The following is a 21,742-nucleotide window of genomic DNA, read 5'->3' on the forward strand; positions in this document are numbered from 1 at the left end:
ATACTCTTTTAAACTTCTATTTCAGTATATTCCCTCTTACCGTGTATTATATTATCTTGCTTTACTCCATCTATTTCTTTCATGCTTGGTCGTCTGCGACAGTCTGTGAATTATAAACCAGCAAAATGCTGCGTTCCTGATAAAGAAATGATCAAATTCAATTTTAACTCCTTGCAAATCAGCTTTAATTTGGTGAAAAATCTAACTTATGAACGCTGCTGCAAGCAAAACATATTTACAAACAGTAAGACAGCCTTTATATTTCACATCCGGAACTACGTTCAACTGCGTATAACTGTTTTATTTCCATATCCATCACTAGCACTGATTAATAAACCAATACCGAAAAGATTCTGCAGCAAGAGACCAAGAGATGTCAAGGACACGTGTTACTGCAACATTCATCGGTGACGTTTATGGGGAAAGAAACTGCAAGGTGTGGTACTGTTTAAAAAAAATAAATAAAAAAAATCAAGAAAGATAACAAAAACACAATGTTGAAGGCGTTAAAATCTTTTTCTCTTCAGAATCTCTGGCTTCCAGTTGACGGGGTGGGATTCCTCAGTCTGAAACACAAATATTAAAATAATTAGCAGGATAAAATAAGCAGCCCCGGAACGATAAGGGTTTAGAAGTTTAGATAAACACGATATCCGTCTTAATTCCATTTTTAATAAAAGATTATAAGTAAAAACGGCCGTTAAGGTTGGAACGTTTTGTGTTTTGCGTCTATACATTTTATTTTGTCAGTGACCGGCTTGTATTAAAGTGATTTTCGTGTAGTACATAAAACAGAATGATTATAATGCTAAATAAACAAAGCGCGTCCTCACCGCCGTGTCGTCTTCCTTGTACACTTTGATGGTTTTGTCCGCCTCAGCTGTGATCATGCGGCTCTCGGAGTGATCAAACACGCAGGAGAAGATCCCCGACTCGCTGTCCAGAGAGCCGGGCTGCACGGCCGCGTGGATCCGCTGGAAATTATACCCCGTCCTCCAGTCCCACATGTGGATCGTACCGTTATCGGCTGAACGGGGAGGACGTGAAAAAGATGTCAGAAATTATATTTTTAATTCCTGAGTTCAATGTCTCGTTAAAAGCAAAAAAATAAAAAATGCGAACCTCCAGAAACCAGAACTCCGTCCGAGTTCACTGCGAGCGTGTTAATGATGGCGTTGTGTCCCGACAGATTCTGGATGAAGTTCCCGTCTGGAAATTTCCACTGCTTGATGTTGTCTGGAGATCCCGAGGCGAATGTGTATCTACATTAAACAGGAAGGAAAAGAGTTACGCCACCTAAAGCACAAGCTGTCTAATAATAATAACAATAATCATGAATTAATTATTATTATTATTATTATTATTATTATTATTATTATTATTATTATTATAATTGTTTTTACTTAATACTAGTTTAAGTTAACAGCCATAAGATCAAATATACAATGCTTACTGTCGCGGATGTAGCACCAGGGCTCGCACAGATTTCTTGTGATTGGTCAGCGTGGCTCTCGTCTTCCCAGCGATCAGATCCCAGAGTCTGATGGTGGTGTCGTGGCTACCTGTAACACCACGGCAACAAAAACAACCACTTTAATGAGAAGAAAAAAAAAGTTTAAATGTCTGTAAAAGTAATCCAATATAAACTGTACTGGTTTATAATCCAGGCCCAAACGAACAGCCAAGGACCAGTTTTATTCCAACAGCCATTCAAACTAAACGGGACTCTTCACTTGGAGGAGTCTCGAGCAGCGTTTTCTTAAGACTCGTTTGACCGCAGAGACGACGCCGGACAGCTTTTTGAGGAATCGAGCCACATTTTCACCAGTTTAAATGAAAGCTTTATGTATTTCTACTTTATCATTCCAATCCCTCAGTAGCTTTACACATTTTATAACCGGGACCAGCAGATCTTGGCCATTTTAGTACCAGAACCAAAGCAGTTTCGCAGTGGAAACCGTTTCAACAATAGCGACAAGCGTAATATCTGCGGGAAAAAAATACGTACTAAACGTATCCCGACCACATCCTGGTGATATGTATCGTGACGTAACGTATCACCATCATTTGAACACAAACAGCCACTAAAAGAGGTGGATGTAAAAAGAGAAGCGGGTGTTCACCTGTGATTATTTGAGGCTCGACACTCTGACACTTCACCGTGGCGACCGTGTTGGTGTGACCCGTCAGAGTGTGGACATTCGCTTTGGTTCTAATGTCCCAAACCTGCAAAACACACATTCTATATTAATATCCTGTTATAAGAATATGCTTTTCCCCTGGTCAGACAAAGCATTTCACAATCAGTCTTTCCTTAATGATTAGTGATGTTAGGTGTGTGTGCGCGCGCGCGCGAGAGAGACTCACTCTGGCTGTAGCGTCACGACTGCACGTCACCAGGACGTCGACGGTGGGATGGAGGTCCAGGTCATAAACAGCGCTCAGGTGACCGTGATAGTGACGGATAACCTGCAGAAACCGTTAGTGACAATAGAGGTTACTTATCCATCACTGTTTTCTCATCATGTGGGTGCTGCAGAGTTTGAGGTTATACATCTGCTCCATAGCTACTTTGTGTGTGTGTACCTTGTTGTATTCCAGATCCCAGCACTTGACCTGTTTGTCCTCTCCACAGGAGAACAGATACGGGCTGCGTGAGCTTACAGCCACTCCTCTTACTGTACTGATGTGACCTGTTAGGGAGAGCTTCAGCTTCCCACTCGCCAGATCCCAGATCTACACACACACACACACACACACACACACACACACACACACAATCTCACAGTCAGCATTAAGGTACACATACAACGGTTTTATCACTGCACTATGAAGTCGTCAGTAAGCGTTCCTATTACTGGTGACCATAGTAACTGTTATCAGTGGGCCGTGCAACTAAGTCCACTTTTGACAAATCAGTTGTTTGTATATAAAAGTCAGCAGTGTATACATGCATCATATCCTACGAGATGAAGGAGAAGCAGTGTGTGCCCTTTGCCACTGCTGCACCGATCCGCTATAAATTTGCATAAAGTTTGCATAAAGTTAAACTTTTCTCAACTGGACACGCCCACATCTCATTGAAAATAAATGGTCTCCGGTTGCTTTGTCCCTTATAGTCTCTGTACGTGTGAATATAGCTTTATCCATCCTTCCATGTTTGAATACCTTGGATGCTTAAGAAGCCTAACATAACACACATTGCTTCATGTAGAAAAAGATATCATTTTATATAATATATAAAATAAATGATCCTGCACGTAATATCCCAAAGACACACGCCCCGCCTATCGTATAGTGCACTAGTTAGTATCGACAAGGCCATTATGGTACACTATGTACAAATCTTAACACTAAACTGTAAACACTTAACACTAAACTGGTGCTGTAACGCCACACACTGTGCTTTAGATTCGGATTTTTAAAAATCTGATGGAGGCAGAAAACTTAGGAACACAATGTTATCACCTTCAGACTCTCGTTCTCTAACTACCGACAAACGCCAACTTCCTTAACAATGGCATTCCTATGCACGTCGCTCCCAAAATAAGTTCACGTAGACAGTCTTCAAGGTATAAGCTCATGTCTTGAGTGTAAACTTTGTGCTTTCATAATCCACACCTTTATGGTCCTGTCTGCAGATCCAGTAACAAACCACTGGTTTCCAGGCTCCACTGCTAAACACCTGACCCAGCCGAGATGGCCACTGATCACCTGCAACACACAGACAGACACACACGCATGCATAAGAAACACACAAGTGCTCCACAACATCCCGCATTAACTCCTATGGATTAAAGAGCAAATTTTAAAAGTGATTTCGGTCACAGACATTCATTTTAGTGTCCTAGATAGAGGACAGAGTGCTCACTAATTAGGCCACCTATCTAGCAGAATACAGTATACTCCCACCCAGATTCACATTAATGTTTTCTCCTGTTGTTTAAGAAACAGCCCCCCCCCCGCTTCTCGCTCTCCCTCAATCCCCCCTCTCGCTCTCCTCACCCGGTAGAGTTTCCACGGTGGGTGCCACTGTGGTTTGGGCATTGTTGGAGATTTTCGAGGAATCAGCGCTGAATTCTTCATCCCCCCTGCTTCCATTAACGCCTGCGAACAAACACACAGTCGACAAATTAGCGGAGCATCATCTTAAATTATCCTAAAATATTTTATACATTATTTCTTGCCCATGTGTGCATCTTCGTTGAATTATAGACACGGAAGTGAACACGGTCTGCTCACCAGTGAGTGTTGTGGTGGTTGGGATCGCTCTGCTGCCCCGGCGTGTCTGTGGATATCTCCGACACTCGCTGCAGTTCGAGCCATATCCTGCCTGCAACACACAAACACGCACACAAAACAGTCAGACAAAGAAGTCTTTCCACCTACAGGGAGTCTTTCCAGAGCTGTGTGTGTGTGTACCTTGCTTGAGCCGGAGGAAGAGACAGTGCCATGGAGTGAACCGCGGCTTCGCTGGGCATCTTCTGCAGCTGAGTGTCAGCAGTGAGGGCGACTCCTGAACATCAGCAGCACACTGCGTTAGCTTAATACATGACGTTACACTGTAAACCTTAGCTATTAGCCTCAGTATTCAGGACGTACCTGGGGCAGATGGGTACGGGTGTGTTCCTGTGATGAGGTATTCCGGATCGCTCTCTGCAAAAATTAAGAGATAAAGACCCCTGTTTGCTAATGTGTTCACGGCATCCGTACTACGACACAGCATAGTGACTGGACAACAATGCACTCTTGCAAATTTCACCTCACACTTTTCAAACAATGACTGGAGTGCTGATCTACGGCAAGACTAACAGGACAAAAACTAAACCACTACAAAATACAGTATGCTGAAGAGAGGTTTTTGATGCAGGACATAAGTTATAATAATTTACATAAAAGCGTAAAAATAAAAAGGGTCATATTTTGTGTTTTACACTTAACCTTATAGTCCATAAAACATTATGATCTTCAAATAACTACAATATTTAAAATTATACACAAGTTATTGGTACAAAACTGCAGAACACAAACAATTCAATGGTTTCTCGAATTTCAGAACTTCCCGTCCCTGTCATTGTGCCTTTACAGATTCACACACACCTGACGATCGCTTCGAAGACAGTTAAGTCGCGCTGTGTGTTTGTGATGTAAGGATATTCGCACTCACCGGCTGACGTGTAACCCGAGCTGTCGTACAGATCCAAGGCGTTTGGAGCCACTTTGCTTTTCCCTTCTTTGAGGACGGGCATGTGCAACACCGGGGTGTACTCTGCCCTCAGCTTAACGGCCATCTTCAGCTTGTGACTGCAAAACAAAAGCACACACACACACACACACACACACTTAAACATCCGATTACGTCCAAGCAGTCAGCTGATTAGTAATACTTGCTATATGAATCCTCCAAGTGTGTTATCTGGTCAAATAAATATTAAGAAAAATATCATGTCACATTTATGGCTCCTGAATATGTTAATAAAACCCAGTCTCGGTGCTGATATTAAACCCACCTCTCCTCGTCCAGAGAGACCTGTTTGGCGTGATCGGACACAAACATGTCGTGGCTTCGCTTGAGAGACCTGAAGACCAGCGTGTGCACGGAATGCTTCTGCACCTCCTGAATGTGAGGAAAAACACAGACGGACAGGATGAGCTTTCCAGACATAGTACTTTCCAGTAGTGCGCAGAAATCTTACAAACAAACAGAGTATTTGTTTGTTTGTGTACAGACTTTTAGTTAAAAACAGCGCACTAACAAACCGGTGTGTAAACAATGTGCATGAACGCAACAAAAGGGGGGGGGGTGCCAAAAAATGACACGTAAATACATTTTAAACTTTAAAATCTCTATTAATACACGACAATACTCTTTTATTCTGTACTAGTATTAGGAATATCCAGCGCGCGCTGCGTTACTGTTCTCCCAACATGAGCTTAGCTAGCCTGCTAAAGCCGAGTGTTATAACTCACTAAGATGTGCTTTAAAAGTGTTTAAAACGTAAGAAAACACACGTAAAAGTAAAAATCGACAAACCTCCGTCATGTTCGATGTCGTTTTCGTTCCTCAACTCAGTAACTTTAAGCTGAAATGAAGGAAAATCCCACCGCGCGCGCACACAAACACAACACTCAGGAAGTGATTGGTTCCTACTTCCGGCGCACACTCCTTCGTGTGTGTGGGTGTGTCTTTCTTTTTTCTTCTGCTTCTTCGAGTGATATTCGGTCGCCATGATCCGCCTAGTGGCTCTGTCTGGGAGTGCACAGTACGGAGTATAGACTCATGATATGACCAAAAGTATGTGGACACCTGAGCGTTACACCCATATATGGTACTTCTCTAAAGTGTTAGGACACTGTCAGAAGCGCACAATTGTCTTGCACTGACTGGCTGCATTATTCCACAGGAAACTTCTAGAAAGAGTAGATAATGACATAAAATCTACACACACACACACACAGGATATACACATAAACACATATACATACACACTCTTGCTAATGGCATTGCGAGTTTGATGACTAGCGATTAATCATGAACTGATCACTATATCACTGTCACTGTGTCATAGGAAGTGGAATTAAAATCTCAACATCTCATTGGACAGATGTGCTGGTCTCAGCCAATCAGATTCCCTGACCTCGGATCATTTTTAATATTTTAAATATTCATTATCACGCTAAAAGGGTGTGGATATAATGATCAGGTCACGGTCACATTTGCACCAACCTTTCTTCCTGTTAAGTAAAAGAGAGTGTGTGTGTGTGTGTGTGTGAGAGAGAGAGAGAGAGGTGACCTGTTTCACAGCATCATTACAGAACTGATGTGATCCATCTGTGAATGTGATTCCCACATTAATTAATTTGTCACACAGATGCAGAACCCCCAAACACACACACACCGGAACCCCCAACACAGCTGCTGGACACACATATTCAGAAATAATAAAAGAACAAGGTCATTGTGCTCTAAGAGCTGTGTATGATCAATTTGGGTGTGGCAGATTGTTATGGTTGCCCGGGCGACAGGTAACGCCCACTCACAGCAAGTGTTTATGATCAAATACCTCTTTATATCTAAATGTTCTCTTACTCTAGAGCCCCACCCACTACACTAGAGAGCCTTGTCTTACTCTAGAACCACACCCACTACACTAGAGAGCCTTGTCTTTCTCTAGAACCACACCCACTATCCTCCTATATTGACAGTTTTCTGGTATATAACTTTGTTTTACAGTTTTTCCTCCCTACCTCCACCCACAACATAAGACCCTCCCTCTACTTTATTTTTCTACATAGACCCACCCCTTATGTGACAGCCTCACCCACACCATCTATGATTCTGTCTGTCCTTATCTGTCTATCTGTTTCTGACTCTCTCTCAGAATGAGGAATATTCTGAAAGGACAGACGGTCATGTGGTACTGTGTGTGTTTGTGTGTGTGTTTGACAATGGATAGATGGCATTAGGTCTAATCAGCTGTGCGGCTCTGTTACAGAGGGAGATTTGCAGTGAGACACACCCGCTGTCAGGCGCACATGGCTAATGGAGCAGCAGGTGTGGTGGAAACAACCTGTCCAGCCTAAGTTAACAAACTTCAAAGACAAAAGGGTTTGGAGATGCCAAAAATTGCTCAAACTTTATTGAAACAATAAAGTGAGACAGTCTGCAGAAAGTCCAAATTATGCAAACACACACATGCCCTTTTATACCTTACTCCGAGCTCATCTTAGACAGGGTTTTACCTTTTCTCATTAAAAACAGACCAATCTCATTCATGATAATTAATTATTCATGCCTATATGATATCATAGATTTGTGGCACATGCGTAGTTAATTGCGTCTTAGAAAAAAAAAATTCTATAAGGCAAAGCTTTTTTGTTTTTGTTTTTTGCTCTGTTCCAAATTCACCTTTACACCTTAATGAATTTCTGGCTCTCACCCAATTCACTTCTGCAACCTTAATGATTTTCTGGCTTTCGTCCCAGCCCGATACTTTTTTGCAAGCTTCAAAGTGGACTTAATTGGAAAACAGTTTCACCGAATGTCTAATACCAATGTATTGCTCTGCAGAAAGGTACAGGATGATACGGAAAAACATCTACAGTGCAGTAAGAGAGAATTCCTTTAACTCAGTACACACTTAGAATATAACTTGATTAGAAAGAGTTCTATGGTTTTAGACTATGCATCTAAATATTGATTATACATATAGATTATGCTTGTTAAGTAATATTGATTAGTAGATTATGCTTCTAAGTAATAATTCTAAATGTCAGTTGTACATATTGATGATAATTTGTTAACATATCCAAATGTTAATGACATATTGATTAAATTTTAGGAAGACATTCTATAAAGGATACGTACACGGTCATTTATGTCCTATAGATGATTAACAGCTAATTAAAGTGCAATCTGGACGACAATGCTAAGTGCTGCTTGTAAAATTTACCGCACTCTCCAGAAACACTACAGGAGTGTGTGTAGTGCAAACACGTGCAAACACACACACAAACTGTGTGGTTGGGGATTATGGTGGATTTTAAACAGACCCCATCTAGATACTGTTTTAAATCTGTCTCTCTCTCTCTCTCTCTCTCTGTATTTCTGTACCTTTCTCTCTGTCTTTCTCTCTGACAGTAAGAGCAGTGTGTTGATCGTGTTGATAATGACCTGTGTCTGTTTATTGTCACAGTAAAGTGTACACTCCTGTCCGTTTGAGTATTTATCTCTGTGTGTCTGTGTGTGTGTGTGTGTGTCTGTGTGTGTGTGTGTGTGTGTGTGTGTGTGTGTGTGTGTGTGTGTGTGTGTGTGTGTGTGTGTGTGTGTGTGTGTGTCCACCACCTGTTTTTATGTGAAATCCTTTGTGTGTAGATCTAAAAATTTTTATTAAAAATGTTTTAGAAACCTCAGTGTGAAGGTTATAAAAAATTTTCACTATGAAGGTTTGACCAATTTCCACATTTGAGATGGCTGAAATCCTGGTTAATCTCTCTTTTTGCCTTTGAAATTCTTTGACTTTACCTCATTTAGGGTCATGAACTTATGTGCAAATATTTCTTCTTAATAAAGGTTTACTGTTTTAAGCTGTTCTTTGCTGTTGTTTTGTGTATATTTAAACTGTGGATTTTGACAGATAACATGGAGATTATAAGATAACTACTCCTCCATGTTGAAGCTGTAGAATCTGCGGTATGAAGAGTCTAGTATCCATGGAAACCAAGAAGATTCTATACGTGTCACAGTAGTTAAGAATTCAGGTGGAAAACATAAGCTGCACAAGTCTGGCTGTGCACATGCGTGTAAAGTGCGATTTAGAGTTACGGACATTTTATTAATTTTTTCTGTGTACCTCTATTTTATGTACAGCGCTTTAAGAAGCTGCTTTTAAAGGTAATTTACAAAAGAAAGTTTATTATCATTATTATTACTATTATTTGAACTTAACAGCTTAGTATTTAACAGTTCAGAGATTTTAGGCAAGGCTGATAACCAACTAGTTACATTTATTATACATTTTATCTGACTAATTAAATAAAATACAGCTAATTCTTTGCAAGGGTGCGTTTCCAGTTTTCTACAATGGAAAGGAAGGTTGCATCAGAGGGTAAAAAGCCTAAGCGGCAGGATGCAAAGCCAAGCTTCGTCGTCCTGGCACAAACAGAGAACACAGATCATGGAGTATCCTCTAGGAGTTTCATAGAAACACTCAGGAGCATGGAACACAGCGAGAGAGCACACAGGACAGCCAGAGTGTCTGAATTCTTCAGACAATGTACGAAGTTAAAAAATGATCGCGAGGAGCTTTGCAAGACTCTTGTCACCATGTTCATGGAGGAGGAATCAGATACAGGTGAAAGCTTACAAGTTCCATCTGGCGCTCTAACGGAGAAAAGTATGTTGAAATATTATAATTACATTAGATACGGGATTGACACGCATAACGTGCCCCCTATGGAAGATTCCTGGCTAGAGAGTATTTTGAGCCGGGTACCAAGTCCCTTGAAAACGTTAACAAGCTGTGTTGAGGTTCTTTCAGATGAAATAAGAGCGGATTGTTTGCAGAGTGTTAAGAAAGCTATAGTGGATTTTGCCTTGTGTGGCTCGAGAGAGTACGAAGAACAGGAGGTGGACAGTCTTCCGCCTCACAGAGAAGAGATGGCTCTTTTGCCAAAGCCTTGGAAAGCATCCTTCCATCAATCACAAAATAGGATGAGCCAGCATCTCCACGCCTTCAACCCCACCATGCTGTCTGTGCTGAACCTGTGGCATGTGTCCTTCAAGAATTTCCGTCTTCTGGATGTGACAGAGTTCCACAACAGAGAGGAAGCTATAGATATCTTCGACTTTTACCAGATTGCCGGCCAACACATTAAAAGTGCTGAAGACGTCCTGCTGAAGAAGTGGTTTCCTGATGTGCAACAAATCTACTACCAGGGAATCAAGCACAACTTGATCCCCAAAAATAACAATCTACCACAGCTTCAGTCCTTCTTCAACTGCGTAGCTGCCCTAATGTCCTCTCAGCTCCACAGTCTGGCCCTGGAATCTATTTATGACTACACACGCTTGATAGCTCAGGTCTCACCTTCAGTAAGAGCGTATGAGCATCCGGGCTTTGTTCTGCATTTGACCCTAAGGCAGAACAAGATCACACTTCATCCAGATTTCAAAGATGTTGAGACCATTTTGCTGAATGTCTATGATGAAATGTTGAAATGCGTCAGTTTGGTGCCTCGAGTCGAGACAAAGCTGTACTCAGAATGGCCAGGCACTAAGGATGCCAGAACCCTGAAACCCATCATCCTGCCTGAGATCCTAAAAGCACAAAAGTATGAAATTCTGCAGGTGATGCATGAAGACAAGCGTGGACCAACTGAGCATGTACGCCTCTACGACAAATTTGCACCGCTGGTATCGGAACAGGCCGGGCAGGACATAGAGCAGTTTCTGGTGGAGCAGCACTCCTTCCAGGAGATTATGATGGAGGCGACACGCTACCAGCAGATGGTTGATGAACTCCAGCATGACTTCTACGAGGTGGTGCGACTCGGTATGTTCGAAGTGCACTGCGATACGCTTATCCATACACTAGTGTATCGTGCAGAGGGAATCAGGGACAAACTGGTCACACGTCTGCGGAAGGACCACCAGAACTGCAATGAAAAATTATGTGATGAATATGAGAAGATTGAAAAAAAATCCCTCAGCATTCCTTCAAACACACAAGAGCTCTTTGCACTTAAGGCCTACATAAAGAAGGTTGACGCTGAAGAGATGCCAAAACTGGAGCTCCAGCTCAGAAACTCCATGAATCGTGTCTGCTGCTTGGCTGAATATGAGTTTTCTCCAACAGACATAAGTCTGAACAAGAAGCCCTTCCAGTGGCATTTGCGCATGCCTTCCATCTTTGACAAGCACAAAGAAATTGCTAAGGAGAAGACTGTGCAATTCCAGGATTTCCTTAAGTTGCGTTGCGAGAGGCTCGTGAAAGATCTGGAAGGTTGCGCAAAGCAGGTGGAGGAGTTTACCTCTTTTGGGGACCTATCTGAACTCAGCATGTATCTGAAAAAGGCTCAGGCACTCAATTCCAAGCTAGAGGATGCCATGGAGAAAATAGAGGGTTTCAACTCGGAGGAAGAAGCGTTTGGATGGCCCATCTCCCAGTATCCTTTATGCAAGAAAGTCCACGAACAGCTGCTCCCATACCTTCACCTGTACCAGACAGCTACCACTTTTCAGGCTGAGCACCAGCGGTGGCTTAATGGCCCCCTCACGTCAATCAACCCAGAGAAGGTGGAGGGTGATGTCAGCAACTACTGGCGCTCACTCTACAAACTGGAAAAAGGTTTTCAGGACTCACCCGAGGCTCTTCACATCGCCACCCAAGTCAAGGATGAGGTAGAGAACTTTAAGCCGCACATTCCCTTAGTGCAGGTGCTGTGTAATCCAGGCTTGCGAGACCGCCATTGGGAGGCCATGTCAGCCGTGGTGGGTTTCTCCCTGAAGCCTTCAGAAAACGAGGCCTGCATGTCCCACTTCATTCATCTGCAGCTTGAGACCCACTTGCCCAACTTCGAGAACATCAGCGAGGCAGCCAGCAAAGAGTATTCAATGGAGAAGGCCATGGAACGCATGGTAGGTGAATGGGCAGACATGATGTTCACCCTGCTTCCCTACCGTGAAACCGGCACATACATTCTGTCCTCATTGGATGAAATCCAGATGCTACTGGATGATCATATAGTCAAAACGCAGACGATGCGTGGCTCGCCCTTCATTAAACCCTTGGAGGCTGAGATACGAGATTGGGAGGGCAAGCTGCTGCTGCTGCAGGAGATTTTAGATGAGTGGATGACGGTGCAATCCACATGGCTCTACCTGGAGCCCATTTTCAGTTCTCCAGACATCATAAGCCAGATGCCAGAGGAGGGAGGTTGCTTCACCACTGTGGATAAAACCTGGAGGGACATCATTAAGCAAGTCAGCTTGGACAAGCACGTCCTGGCTGTGGTGGCCATTGATCAGATCTTGGAGAAGTTTAAGAAAAGCAACGAGTTCCTGGAGCTCATCTTGAAAGGCCTGAACATGTACCTGGAAAAAAAGAGACTGTTCTTCCCTCGCTTCTTCTTTCTGTCCAACGACGAGCTACTGGAGATTCTCTCCGAGACGAAGGACCCAACCAGAGTGCAGCCGCATCTGAAGAAGTGCTTCGAGGGCGTTGCCAATGTTGTGTTCAGTGATGTTCTGGACATCACACACATGAAGAGCAGTGAGGGTGAGATGGTGGAGCTGCTGGACATCATCTCTACTTCTAAAGCCCGCGGCCAGGTCGAGAAATGGCTCCTCGAGCTGGAGAGTGGCATGCTCACGTCCCTACACAAGGTGGTAGAAGAGGCTATCAAGGCGTACCCTGATGACCTGCGGATCAACTGGGTACGAGCCTGGCCAGGTCAGGCAGTACTGTGTGTGTCTCAGGTGTACTGGACTAAACACATCCACGAAGCCATTGCAACGGGACCACAGGCTCTGGAAGCTTATTTGCATCAGAATAACACACAGATCGAGGATATAGTGGCGTTGGTGCGTGGGAAACTGTCCAAACAGAACCGAGTGACTCTGGAAGCGCTGGTGGTATTGGACGTGCACGCTCGCGACGTGTTGGCCTCGCTTGTGCGCAAGGGTGTGGATGATGAGAACAACTTCGAGTGGCTCAGCCAGCTTCGTTATTACTGGATTGAGAACCAGCTTCAGACTAAAATGATTAACGCGGGACTGGCTTATGGCTACGAGTACCTGGGTAACACGCCACGTCTGGTTATCACCCCTCTCACCGATCGCTGCTACAGAACCCTTTTTGGAGCCTTGCACTTGCACTTAGGAGGAGCTCCTGAAGGCCCAGCAGGTACAGGGAAGACCGAGACGACTAAGGATCTGGCCAAAGCTGTGGCTAAGCAATGTGTTGTCTTCAACTGCTCTGATGGCCTTGATTACATTGCTCTGGGAAAGTTCTTTAAGGGTTTGCTATCCTGTGGCGCATGGGCATGCTTTGACGAGTTCAATCGCATTGACCTGGAGGTGCTGTCTGTGGTGGCGCAACAAATTCTCACTATTCAGAGAGGGATCGCAGATCATGCCGAGATGCTGATGTTTGAGGGTACGGAGTTAAGGCTCGACCCGTCTTGTGCCGTCTTCATCACTATGAACCCGGGATACGCTGGCCGCTCCGAACTGCCTGATAACCTGAAGGCACTGTTCCGCACCGTGGCCATGATGGTTCCTGATTACGCCCTGATCGCCGAGATCGTGCTCTACTCTTGTGGTTTTGTAAAAGCTCGTCCTCTCTCCGTGAAGATCGTGGCCACGTATCGCCTCTGCTCCGAGCAGCTGTCCTCTCAGAGCCACTATGATTACGGTATGAGGGCCGTCAAATCCGTCCTGACAGCTGCTGGAAACTTAAAACTGAAGTTCCCTGAGGAGAATGAGGACATTCTACTGCTGAGGTCCATCATCGATGTTAACCTTCCCAAATTTTTGGCCCATGACCTGCCACTCTTTGAGGGAATCACTTCAGATCTTTTTCCTGGTGTAAAACTACCAAAACCAGACTATACCATCCTGCTGGAGGCCATTAAAGAGAACAGTGAGAAGATGAACCTGCAGGTGACAGATTTCTTTGCAGAGAAGATCCTGCAGATTTACGAGATGATGCTCGTGCGTCACGGCTTCATGCTGGTGGGAGAGCCTTTCGGTGGGAAGACGAGCGCCTATCGAGTCCTCGCCGCTGCCTTGAATGATGTCTGTGAGAAGCGCCTGATGGATGAGAACAGGGTTCAGATCACTGTTATTAACCCCAAGTCTATCACCATGGGTCAGCTGTATGGTCAGTTTGACCCTGTCTCTCATGAGTGGTCAGACGGCATACTTGCTGTGAGCTACAGAAACTTTGCCACCTCTCAGACGCCAGACAGGAAGTGGCTGATCTTTGATGGTCCGGTGGATGCAGTGTGGATCGAGAACATGAACACAGTGCTTGATGACAATAAGAAACTGTGCCTGATGAGCGGTGAGATCATCCAAATGTCTCCTCAAATGAGTCTCATCTTTGAACCCATGGACCTGGAGGTGGCTTCACCTGCCACGGTTTCTCGCTGTGGCATGATCTACATGGAGCCCCATATGCTGGGCTGGAGGCCGCTAATGATCTCCTGGCTCAACACCTTACCGTCCGCACTGAGCTCCGTGCACAAAGACCTCATCGCCGGCCTCTTCGACCGCATGCTGCCCGCCTGCCTGCAGCTCATCCGCAAAGGGACCAAGGAGTTGTCTCCGACATCAGACACCAATCTGGTGCGTTCCCTGATGAACCTGATAGATTGCATGATGGACGAGTTTAGAGACGAGGGCCAGATGAAGGTCATGAGCGAGAGAGACGTGTGCTCCTGGCTTGAGGGTATGTTTGTGTTCTCTCTGGTGTGGTCAGTAGGTGCCACCTGCACAGAGCCAGGGAGAGTGAAGTTTGATGGTCTGGTGAAGGAGCTGCTAACAGGTGCTCTGACTGAGAAGACGCGGGCAAGACATGGCATCCTGGAACAAATAGAGGCACCGAGCAAGCAGCTCACAGTGCCCTTACCTGCCGAAGGCACTCTCTATGAATACCGCTTCATCAAAGAGGGTCCAGGCAGCTGGGAGCCGTGGGCCGAAGAGATGAGACTGGCGCCACCGATCCCCAAAGACGTGCAGTTCAACGAGATCATCGTGCCCACGGAGAATACAGTGCGCTACACGGCTCTGATGGAGCTGCTCATCACGCATCAGAAGCCCACCATCTTTGTGGGGCCCACAGGAACCGGCAAGAGCGTGTACATCCTAGACTTTCTGCTGAAGCGGCTCAACAAGGACACGTACAGTCCTCTGCTAATCAACTTTTCAGCCCAAACCACAGCCGCTCAGACTCAGGACATCATCATGTCCAAGCTGGACAAGAGACGCAAAGGAGTGTTTGGCCCCCTTCTGGGAAAGAAGATGGTGTTGTTCGTGGATGATGTGAATATGCCCGCGAGAGAGACCTACGGTGCTCAGCCTCCCGTGGAGCTTCTGCGCCAGTGGCTGGACCATTGGAACTGGTATGACATGAAGGACTGCTCCATGATCAACCTGGTGGACATCCAGCTGATGTGCGCCATGGGGCCTCCCGGTGGTGGGAGAAACCCAGTGACACCTCGCTTCCTTCGTCATTTTAACACCGTAATTATAAACGAGTTTGATGAGAAGACCATGCATACCATTTTCTCCAGCATCCTAAACTGGCACTTGACTACACGACTTCCCTTTCCGCCGGCATTTGCCAGCCTCACCTCTCAGATAGTGGGTGCCACCCTGGCGGTGTATCAGGAGGCCACTAAGAACTTGCTGCCTACCCCAGCCAAGTCTCATTATCTTTTCAACCTGCGGGATTTCTCTCGTGTCATCCAAGGCATTTGCTTATCTTGCCCAGGGACTGCAGAAGACCCCAAAGCTATTAAACGCCTGTGGGTGCATGAGGTGCAGAGAGTTTATTACGACCGCTTGGTTGACCCATCAGACCGCACCTGGATGGTGGACTTCTTGCGGGAGGTCTGCAAGTCCCACCTGAAGGAGGACTTCCATCAGCTCTTCAAGCACCTGGACTTTGACTCTGACGGATGCGTAACTGAAGATGACTTGCGCAGCCTCATGTTCTGTGATTTCCATGATCCCAAGGGCGAAGACCGCAACTACCGTGAAGTTGGTGACCTTGATCAGCTACGCAAAGTGGTAGAGGCCCACCTAGAGGAGTATAACAACATCAGCAAGGCATCCATGAATCTTGTGCTCTTCCGATTCGCCATTGAACATGTCTGCAGGATCTCTCGTATCCTAAAACAGCCGAGGGGTCATGCGCTTCTGGTCGGCGTTGGAGGGAGCGGTCGGCAGTCCCTGACTCGCCTGGCTGCTCACATGGCTGAAGCCGAGCTCTTCCAGGTGGAGATCTCCAGGAGTTATGGGATGTCAGAATGGCGTGATGACCTAAAACGCATTATGCGCAAATCAACATCGGGTGATACCCATGGTGTCTTCCTCTTCACTGACACTCAAATAAAAATGGAGTCATTCCTCGAGGACGTTAGCAATTTGCTCAACACAGGCGAAGTTCCTAATCTCTTTGCCGTGGATGAGAAGCAGGAGATCTGCGAACGAATGCGGGTCCTGGATCGACAGCGGGCGCGGGAGAAGCAGACAGATGGAAGTCCACTGGCACTGTTCAACATGTTTGTAGAGCGCTGTCGCAGTCAGCTGCACGTGGTCCTGGCCATGAGTCCGATAGGTGACGCCTTCCGAGGCCGTCTGCGACGTTTCCCTGCGCTCATCAACTGCTGCACCATAGACTGGTTCCAGAGCTGGCCTGATGATGCTCTACAGGCTGTGGCATCTCGGTTCCTGGAGGACATCGAGATGACGGATGATGTTCGCGCTGGCTGCATAGACATGTGCCAGAGCTTCCACACTTCCATCATCAATCTCTCGGGACGCTTTCTGGCTGAACTGCAGCGTCACAACTACGTCACCCCGACCTCCTACCTGGAGCTCATCTCAACCTTCAAAGTCCTGCTGGAGTGCAAAAGAGCTGAGGTGATGAAGCAAAAACGACGCTATGAGGTTGGTCTGGAGAAAGTGGACTCTGCTGCCGCTCAAGTGGCCACCATGCAAGTGGAGCTGGAGGCACTTCAGCCTGCGCTCCGTTTGGCTAGTAAAGAGGTAGAGAAGATGATGGTGGTGATTGAGCACGAGTCTGCGGAGGTGGCAGAGACAGAAAAGGTAGTTTGCATGGATGAGGCAGTCGCAAATGAACAGGCCATGGCTGCCAAGGCCATCAAAGACGAGTGTGACGCCGACTTGGGTGTTGCTATGCCCATCCTGAAGTCAGCTATGGCCGCACTGAATACACTTACTCAACAGGACATTACAGTGGTGAAGTCAATGAAGAGCCCTCCAGCTGGAGTCAAACTTGTGATGGAGGCCATTTGTATCCTAAAAGGCATAAAACCTGACCGCGTCACTGACCCTTCCGACCCACGCAAAAAGATTGAGGACTTCTGGGGCCCAGCCAAGAAGCTTCTGGGTGACATGAAGTTCCTGCAGAGTCTGCATGAGTACAAAAAAGACGACATTCCACCTGCTTACATGACCATCATCCGCAACAAATACATCACCAACCCAGAGTTTGACCCCGCGAAGATCCGGACGGCCTCCACCGCAGCCGAAGGTCTCTGCAAGTGGGTCTGTGCTATGGACTCTTACGACAATGTCGCGAAAATTGTGGCCCCTAAGAAAGAGAAGTTGGCTCAAGCAGAGGCTGAGCTGAAGGTAGCCACTGAGAGTCTTCAAAAGAAGCAGGCAGCTCTAAAGGAGGTCCAGGACAAATTGGCCCAACTTCAGCAGAATCTGGAGGCCAGCAAGAACGAGAAAGATGACAAGGAAAAGCAGGTGGAGCTGTGCAGTAAGAAGCTGGAGAGAGCAGAAAAGCTGATCGGTGGTTTGGGAGGGGAGAGGACGCGTTGGAGTGAGTCGGCATTGAGCCTGGGAGAATTGTACACCAATCTAACCGGAGATGTTCTCATCTCGGCTGCTATAGTAGCCTACCTGGGGGCTTTCACATCTAGTTATAGGCATTGTGCTACAGAAGAATGGATCGAGCAGTGTAAGGCCAGAGCGATCCCCTGCTCTAAGGACGTGTCTCTGACGCGCTCTCTGGGAGAGCAGGTGAAAATCAGAAGCTGGATCATCGCTGGCCTTCCATCAGATAGTTTCTCCATTGACAATGCAATCATCATCTCGAACGCAAGGCGATGGCCTCTGATGATCGACCCGCAGGGCCAAGCAAACAAGTGGGTAAAGAATATGGAGAAGGCCAACAGCCTGCACGTGATCAAGCTGAGCGACAGCAACTTTGTTAGAACGCTGGAGAACTGCATTCAGTTCGGCACGCCAGTGCTGCTGGAAAATGTGGGCGAGGAACTGGACCCCATTTTGGAGCCTCTGCTGCTGAAGCAGACGTTTAAGCAGGGTGGGAGTGTGTGTATCCGCCTGGGAGACTCCACCATAGAGTACTCACCGGATTTCCGCTTCTACATCACCACCAAGCTACGAAACCCACACTATCTGCCAGAGACTTCAGTCAAGGTAACGCTTCTGAACTTCATGATCACGCCTGAGGGGATGCAAGACCAGCTGCTTGGCATAGTGGTGGCTAGAGAGAGGCCAGACCTAGAAGAGGAGAAACAAGCCCTCATCCTGCAGGGAGCGGAAAACAAGAGACAGCTTCAGGAGCTCGAAGACAAGATGCTGGAAGTACTCTCGGCATCTGAAGGGAACATCCTGGAGGATGAGACAGCTGTCCAGATTATCTCCTCCTCCAAACTGCTGGCCAATGAAATCTCGGAGAAGCAGGCTGTGGCCGAGGTGACTGAGAGAAAGATTGATGAAACACGTATGGGATACACACCCATCGCAGTCCACTCTGCAATCTTGTTCTTCTCCATCGCTGACCTGGCCAACATTGAACCCATGTACCAGTACTCACTAGGCTGGTTCATCAATCTCTTTATCTCATCTATCGACAACTCGGACAAGAGCGAGGTTCTGGAGCAGAGACTGCAGATCCTAAGAGACCACTTCACATACTCGCTTTATGTCAACGTGTGCCGATCACTCTTCGAGAAGGACAAGCTGCTCTTCTCCTTCTGCCTCAATGTCAACCTGCTTAAACACGAAAGTCTTATCGATGAGAACGAGTGGCGCTTTCTGCTGACGGGTGGCGTGGGTCTGGATAACCCTCACTCCAAACCTTACACGTGGCTGCCCCAGAAATCCTGGGATGAGATCTGCCGCCTGGACGAGCTGGAGTGCTTCAAGGGCCTGCGTGAGGACCTGGAAAGAGATGGCTGGAAAGAAGTTTACGACAGCAAGGATCCTCATCACGCAACTTTTCCTGGAGAGTGGCAGGAGAAACTGGGACAGCTGCAGAGAATGTTGGTCATACGCTGCCTGAGACCAGACAAGATCATTCCTATGGTGCAGGAGTTTGTGTCAAAGAGCTTGGGGCCGCAGTTTATCGAGGTGCCACCCTTTAACCTGGGGAAGGCATTTGGAGACAGCCACTGCTGCGCTCCCCTCATCTTCATCCTCTCACCGGGCTCTGACCCCATGGCAGCTCTGCTGAAATTTGGAGATGAACGGGGCTTCACAGGGAACAAGCTGTCCTCTCTGTCACTAGGCCAAGGCCAGGGTCCCATTGCCATGAATATGATTGAGGAGGGAGTGAAAGAAGGCACCTGGGTGGTGCTGCAAAACTGCCACCTGGCCACATCCTGGATGGCCACGCTGGAACGGGTTTGCGAGGAGCTCAACCCAGACACCACTCATCCAGACTTCCGTCTGTGGCTAACCAGTTACCCCTCGCCTAACTTCCCCGTGGCCGTCCTTCAGAATGGTGTCAAGATGACCAACGAGGCCCCTAAGGGGTTACGTTCCAACATCATCGGCTCTCTTTATATGGACCCCATCTCCGATCCGGCGTTCTTCGACGGCAGCTCAAAGCCGGTGGTGTTCAAGAAACTTCTTTATGGCCTGTGTTTCTTTCATGCTCTTACCCAAGAGCGAAAGAAGTTCGGTCCCCTGGGCTGGAACATCCCCTACGAGTTCAATGAAACGGACTTGCGTATCTCTGTCCAACAGCTGCATATGTTCCTGGACCAGTATGAAGAAGTGCCGTTCGATGCACTGCGCTACATGACAGGAGAGTGTAACTATGGAGGACGTGTTACGGATGACTGGGACCGGCGGACACTCCGCACCATCCTCTCCATCTTCTACACCAGTAAGATCGTCGAAGACCCAGAGTACAAGTTCGATCCAAGCGGCATTTACTATTCACCACCTGAAGGGGATCGTAATAGCTACATAGAGTACACCAAATCACTCCCACTGTACCCGTCCCCAGAAATCTTCGGCATGAACGCCAATGCTGACATCACCAAGGACCAGGTGGAGACGCAGCTCCTGTTTGACAGCATCCTGCTCACTCAGTCTCGCGTCACAGGCGGCGATGCTAAATCCTCTGATGACATGGTGTACGAGGTGGCGGCGGACATATTGAGCAAACTGCCACAAGACTTTGACATCGATGAAGCCATGCGCAGGTTCCCCACGAGTTACAATCAGAGCATGAACACGGTCCTGGTGCAGGAGATGGCCCGCTTCAACAAGCTGCTCCAGACCATCCGTGACTCAAGTGTCAACGTCCAAAAGGCCATCAAGGGTCTGGTGGTGATGTCGGCTGAGTTAGAGGAAGTAGTGACGAGCATTCTGAAGGGCCGCATTCCAGGAACGTGGATGAAAAAATCGTACCCGAGTCTCAAACCTCTTGGCGCATACGTCAACGACTTCCTGGAGAGACTCAGATTCTTACATGACTGGTATGAAAACGGCATGCCGGCCGTTTTCTGGATGTCAGGCTTCTTCTTCACGCAGGCTTTCCTGACCGGTGCACAGCAGAACTACGCTCGCAAACACACCATCCCCATCGACCTGCTCATCTTCGACTTTCAAGTCATGGACGAAATGGAGTACACACAGCCTCCAGAGGATGGCGTCTACATCCGTGGTTTGTTCCTGGAAGGGGCGCGCTGGGACAGAAAAAAGAATCTGCTGGCAGAGTCGTACCCCAAGGTCCTCTACGACACCATGCCAGTGATTTGGCTCATTCCCATTAAGAAGCAGGACATCCCCGAGCGCCTGTGCTACATTTCACCCGTGTATAAGACGAGTGAGAGACGGGGGACGCTGTCCACCACGGGCCACTCCACCAACTACGTCATGGCCATGAGCCTCAACACAGACGTACCCCCTGAGCACTGGATTCGTCGCGGTGTTGCTTTGCTCTGCCAGTTGAACTAATTAAGCAGCAATTCCTGAAATTGCCATATTTAGGCCTCACATTTACATTGTTCACGTTTATATTGTTCACATATATATTATTCTCAATCTCAATGCCTTTATGTAATGAATCCATCCATAAAACTTTATAAAGATTTTTTTTAAAAGGAAACAAGTGCAATTCCATGCAAATGTCAACCTTACCTTAAAAAAAACTTTAGTTGTCAATTTAGGTCTCTAATTTACTGCATTAATGTGCTGTAATAGAATTTTAAGGAACCTGAC

At 46.7% G+C, this 21,742-nt stretch overlaps 2 protein-coding genes across 2 annotated transcripts; one reads left to right on the forward strand and one right to left on the reverse strand.

Annotated features, from left to right (window-relative positions):
* Window positions 1-453: 453 nt before the first annotated feature.
* Window positions 454-6,180, reverse strand: plrg1 (pleiotropic regulator 1). The gene is made up of 15 exons (XM_017461062.3): window positions 6,035-6,180; window positions 5,511-5,617; window positions 5,168-5,304; window positions 4,603-4,656; window positions 4,423-4,516; window positions 4,243-4,333; window positions 4,006-4,107; window positions 3,622-3,714; window positions 2,587-2,736; window positions 2,368-2,469; window positions 2,124-2,226; window positions 1,454-1,562; window positions 1,123-1,262; window positions 834-1,027; window positions 454-566 (listed from the first exon to the last, which is right to left on the reverse strand). Exons 1-15 carry the CDS (start codon window positions 6,041-6,043, stop codon window positions 507-509), a joined length of 1,545 nt encoding a protein of 514 aa, XP_017316551.1. The 5' UTR covers window positions 6,044-6,180; the 3' UTR covers window positions 454-506.
* A 3,116-nt stretch (window positions 6,181-9,296) lies between these two features.
* On the forward strand, window positions 9,297-21,614 carry LOC108260645 (dynein axonemal heavy chain 7-like). Its single transcript, XM_047152242.2, has 2 exons — window positions 9,297-9,394; window positions 9,562-21,614. The coding sequence occupies exon 2, from the start codon at window positions 9,584-9,586 to the stop codon at window positions 21,476-21,478; it is 11,895 nt and encodes a 3,964-aa protein (XP_047008198.1). The 5' UTR covers window positions 9,297-9,394; window positions 9,562-9,583; the 3' UTR covers window positions 21,479-21,614.
* The last annotated feature ends 128 nt before the right edge of the window (window positions 21,615-21,742 follow it).

This window comes from Ictalurus punctatus, chromosome 29 (genome assembly GCF_001660625.3).
Source record: "Ictalurus punctatus breed USDA103 chromosome 29, Coco_2.0, whole genome shotgun sequence".
Lineage (NCBI taxonomy): Eukaryota > Metazoa > Chordata > Actinopteri > Siluriformes > Ictaluridae > Ictalurus > Ictalurus punctatus.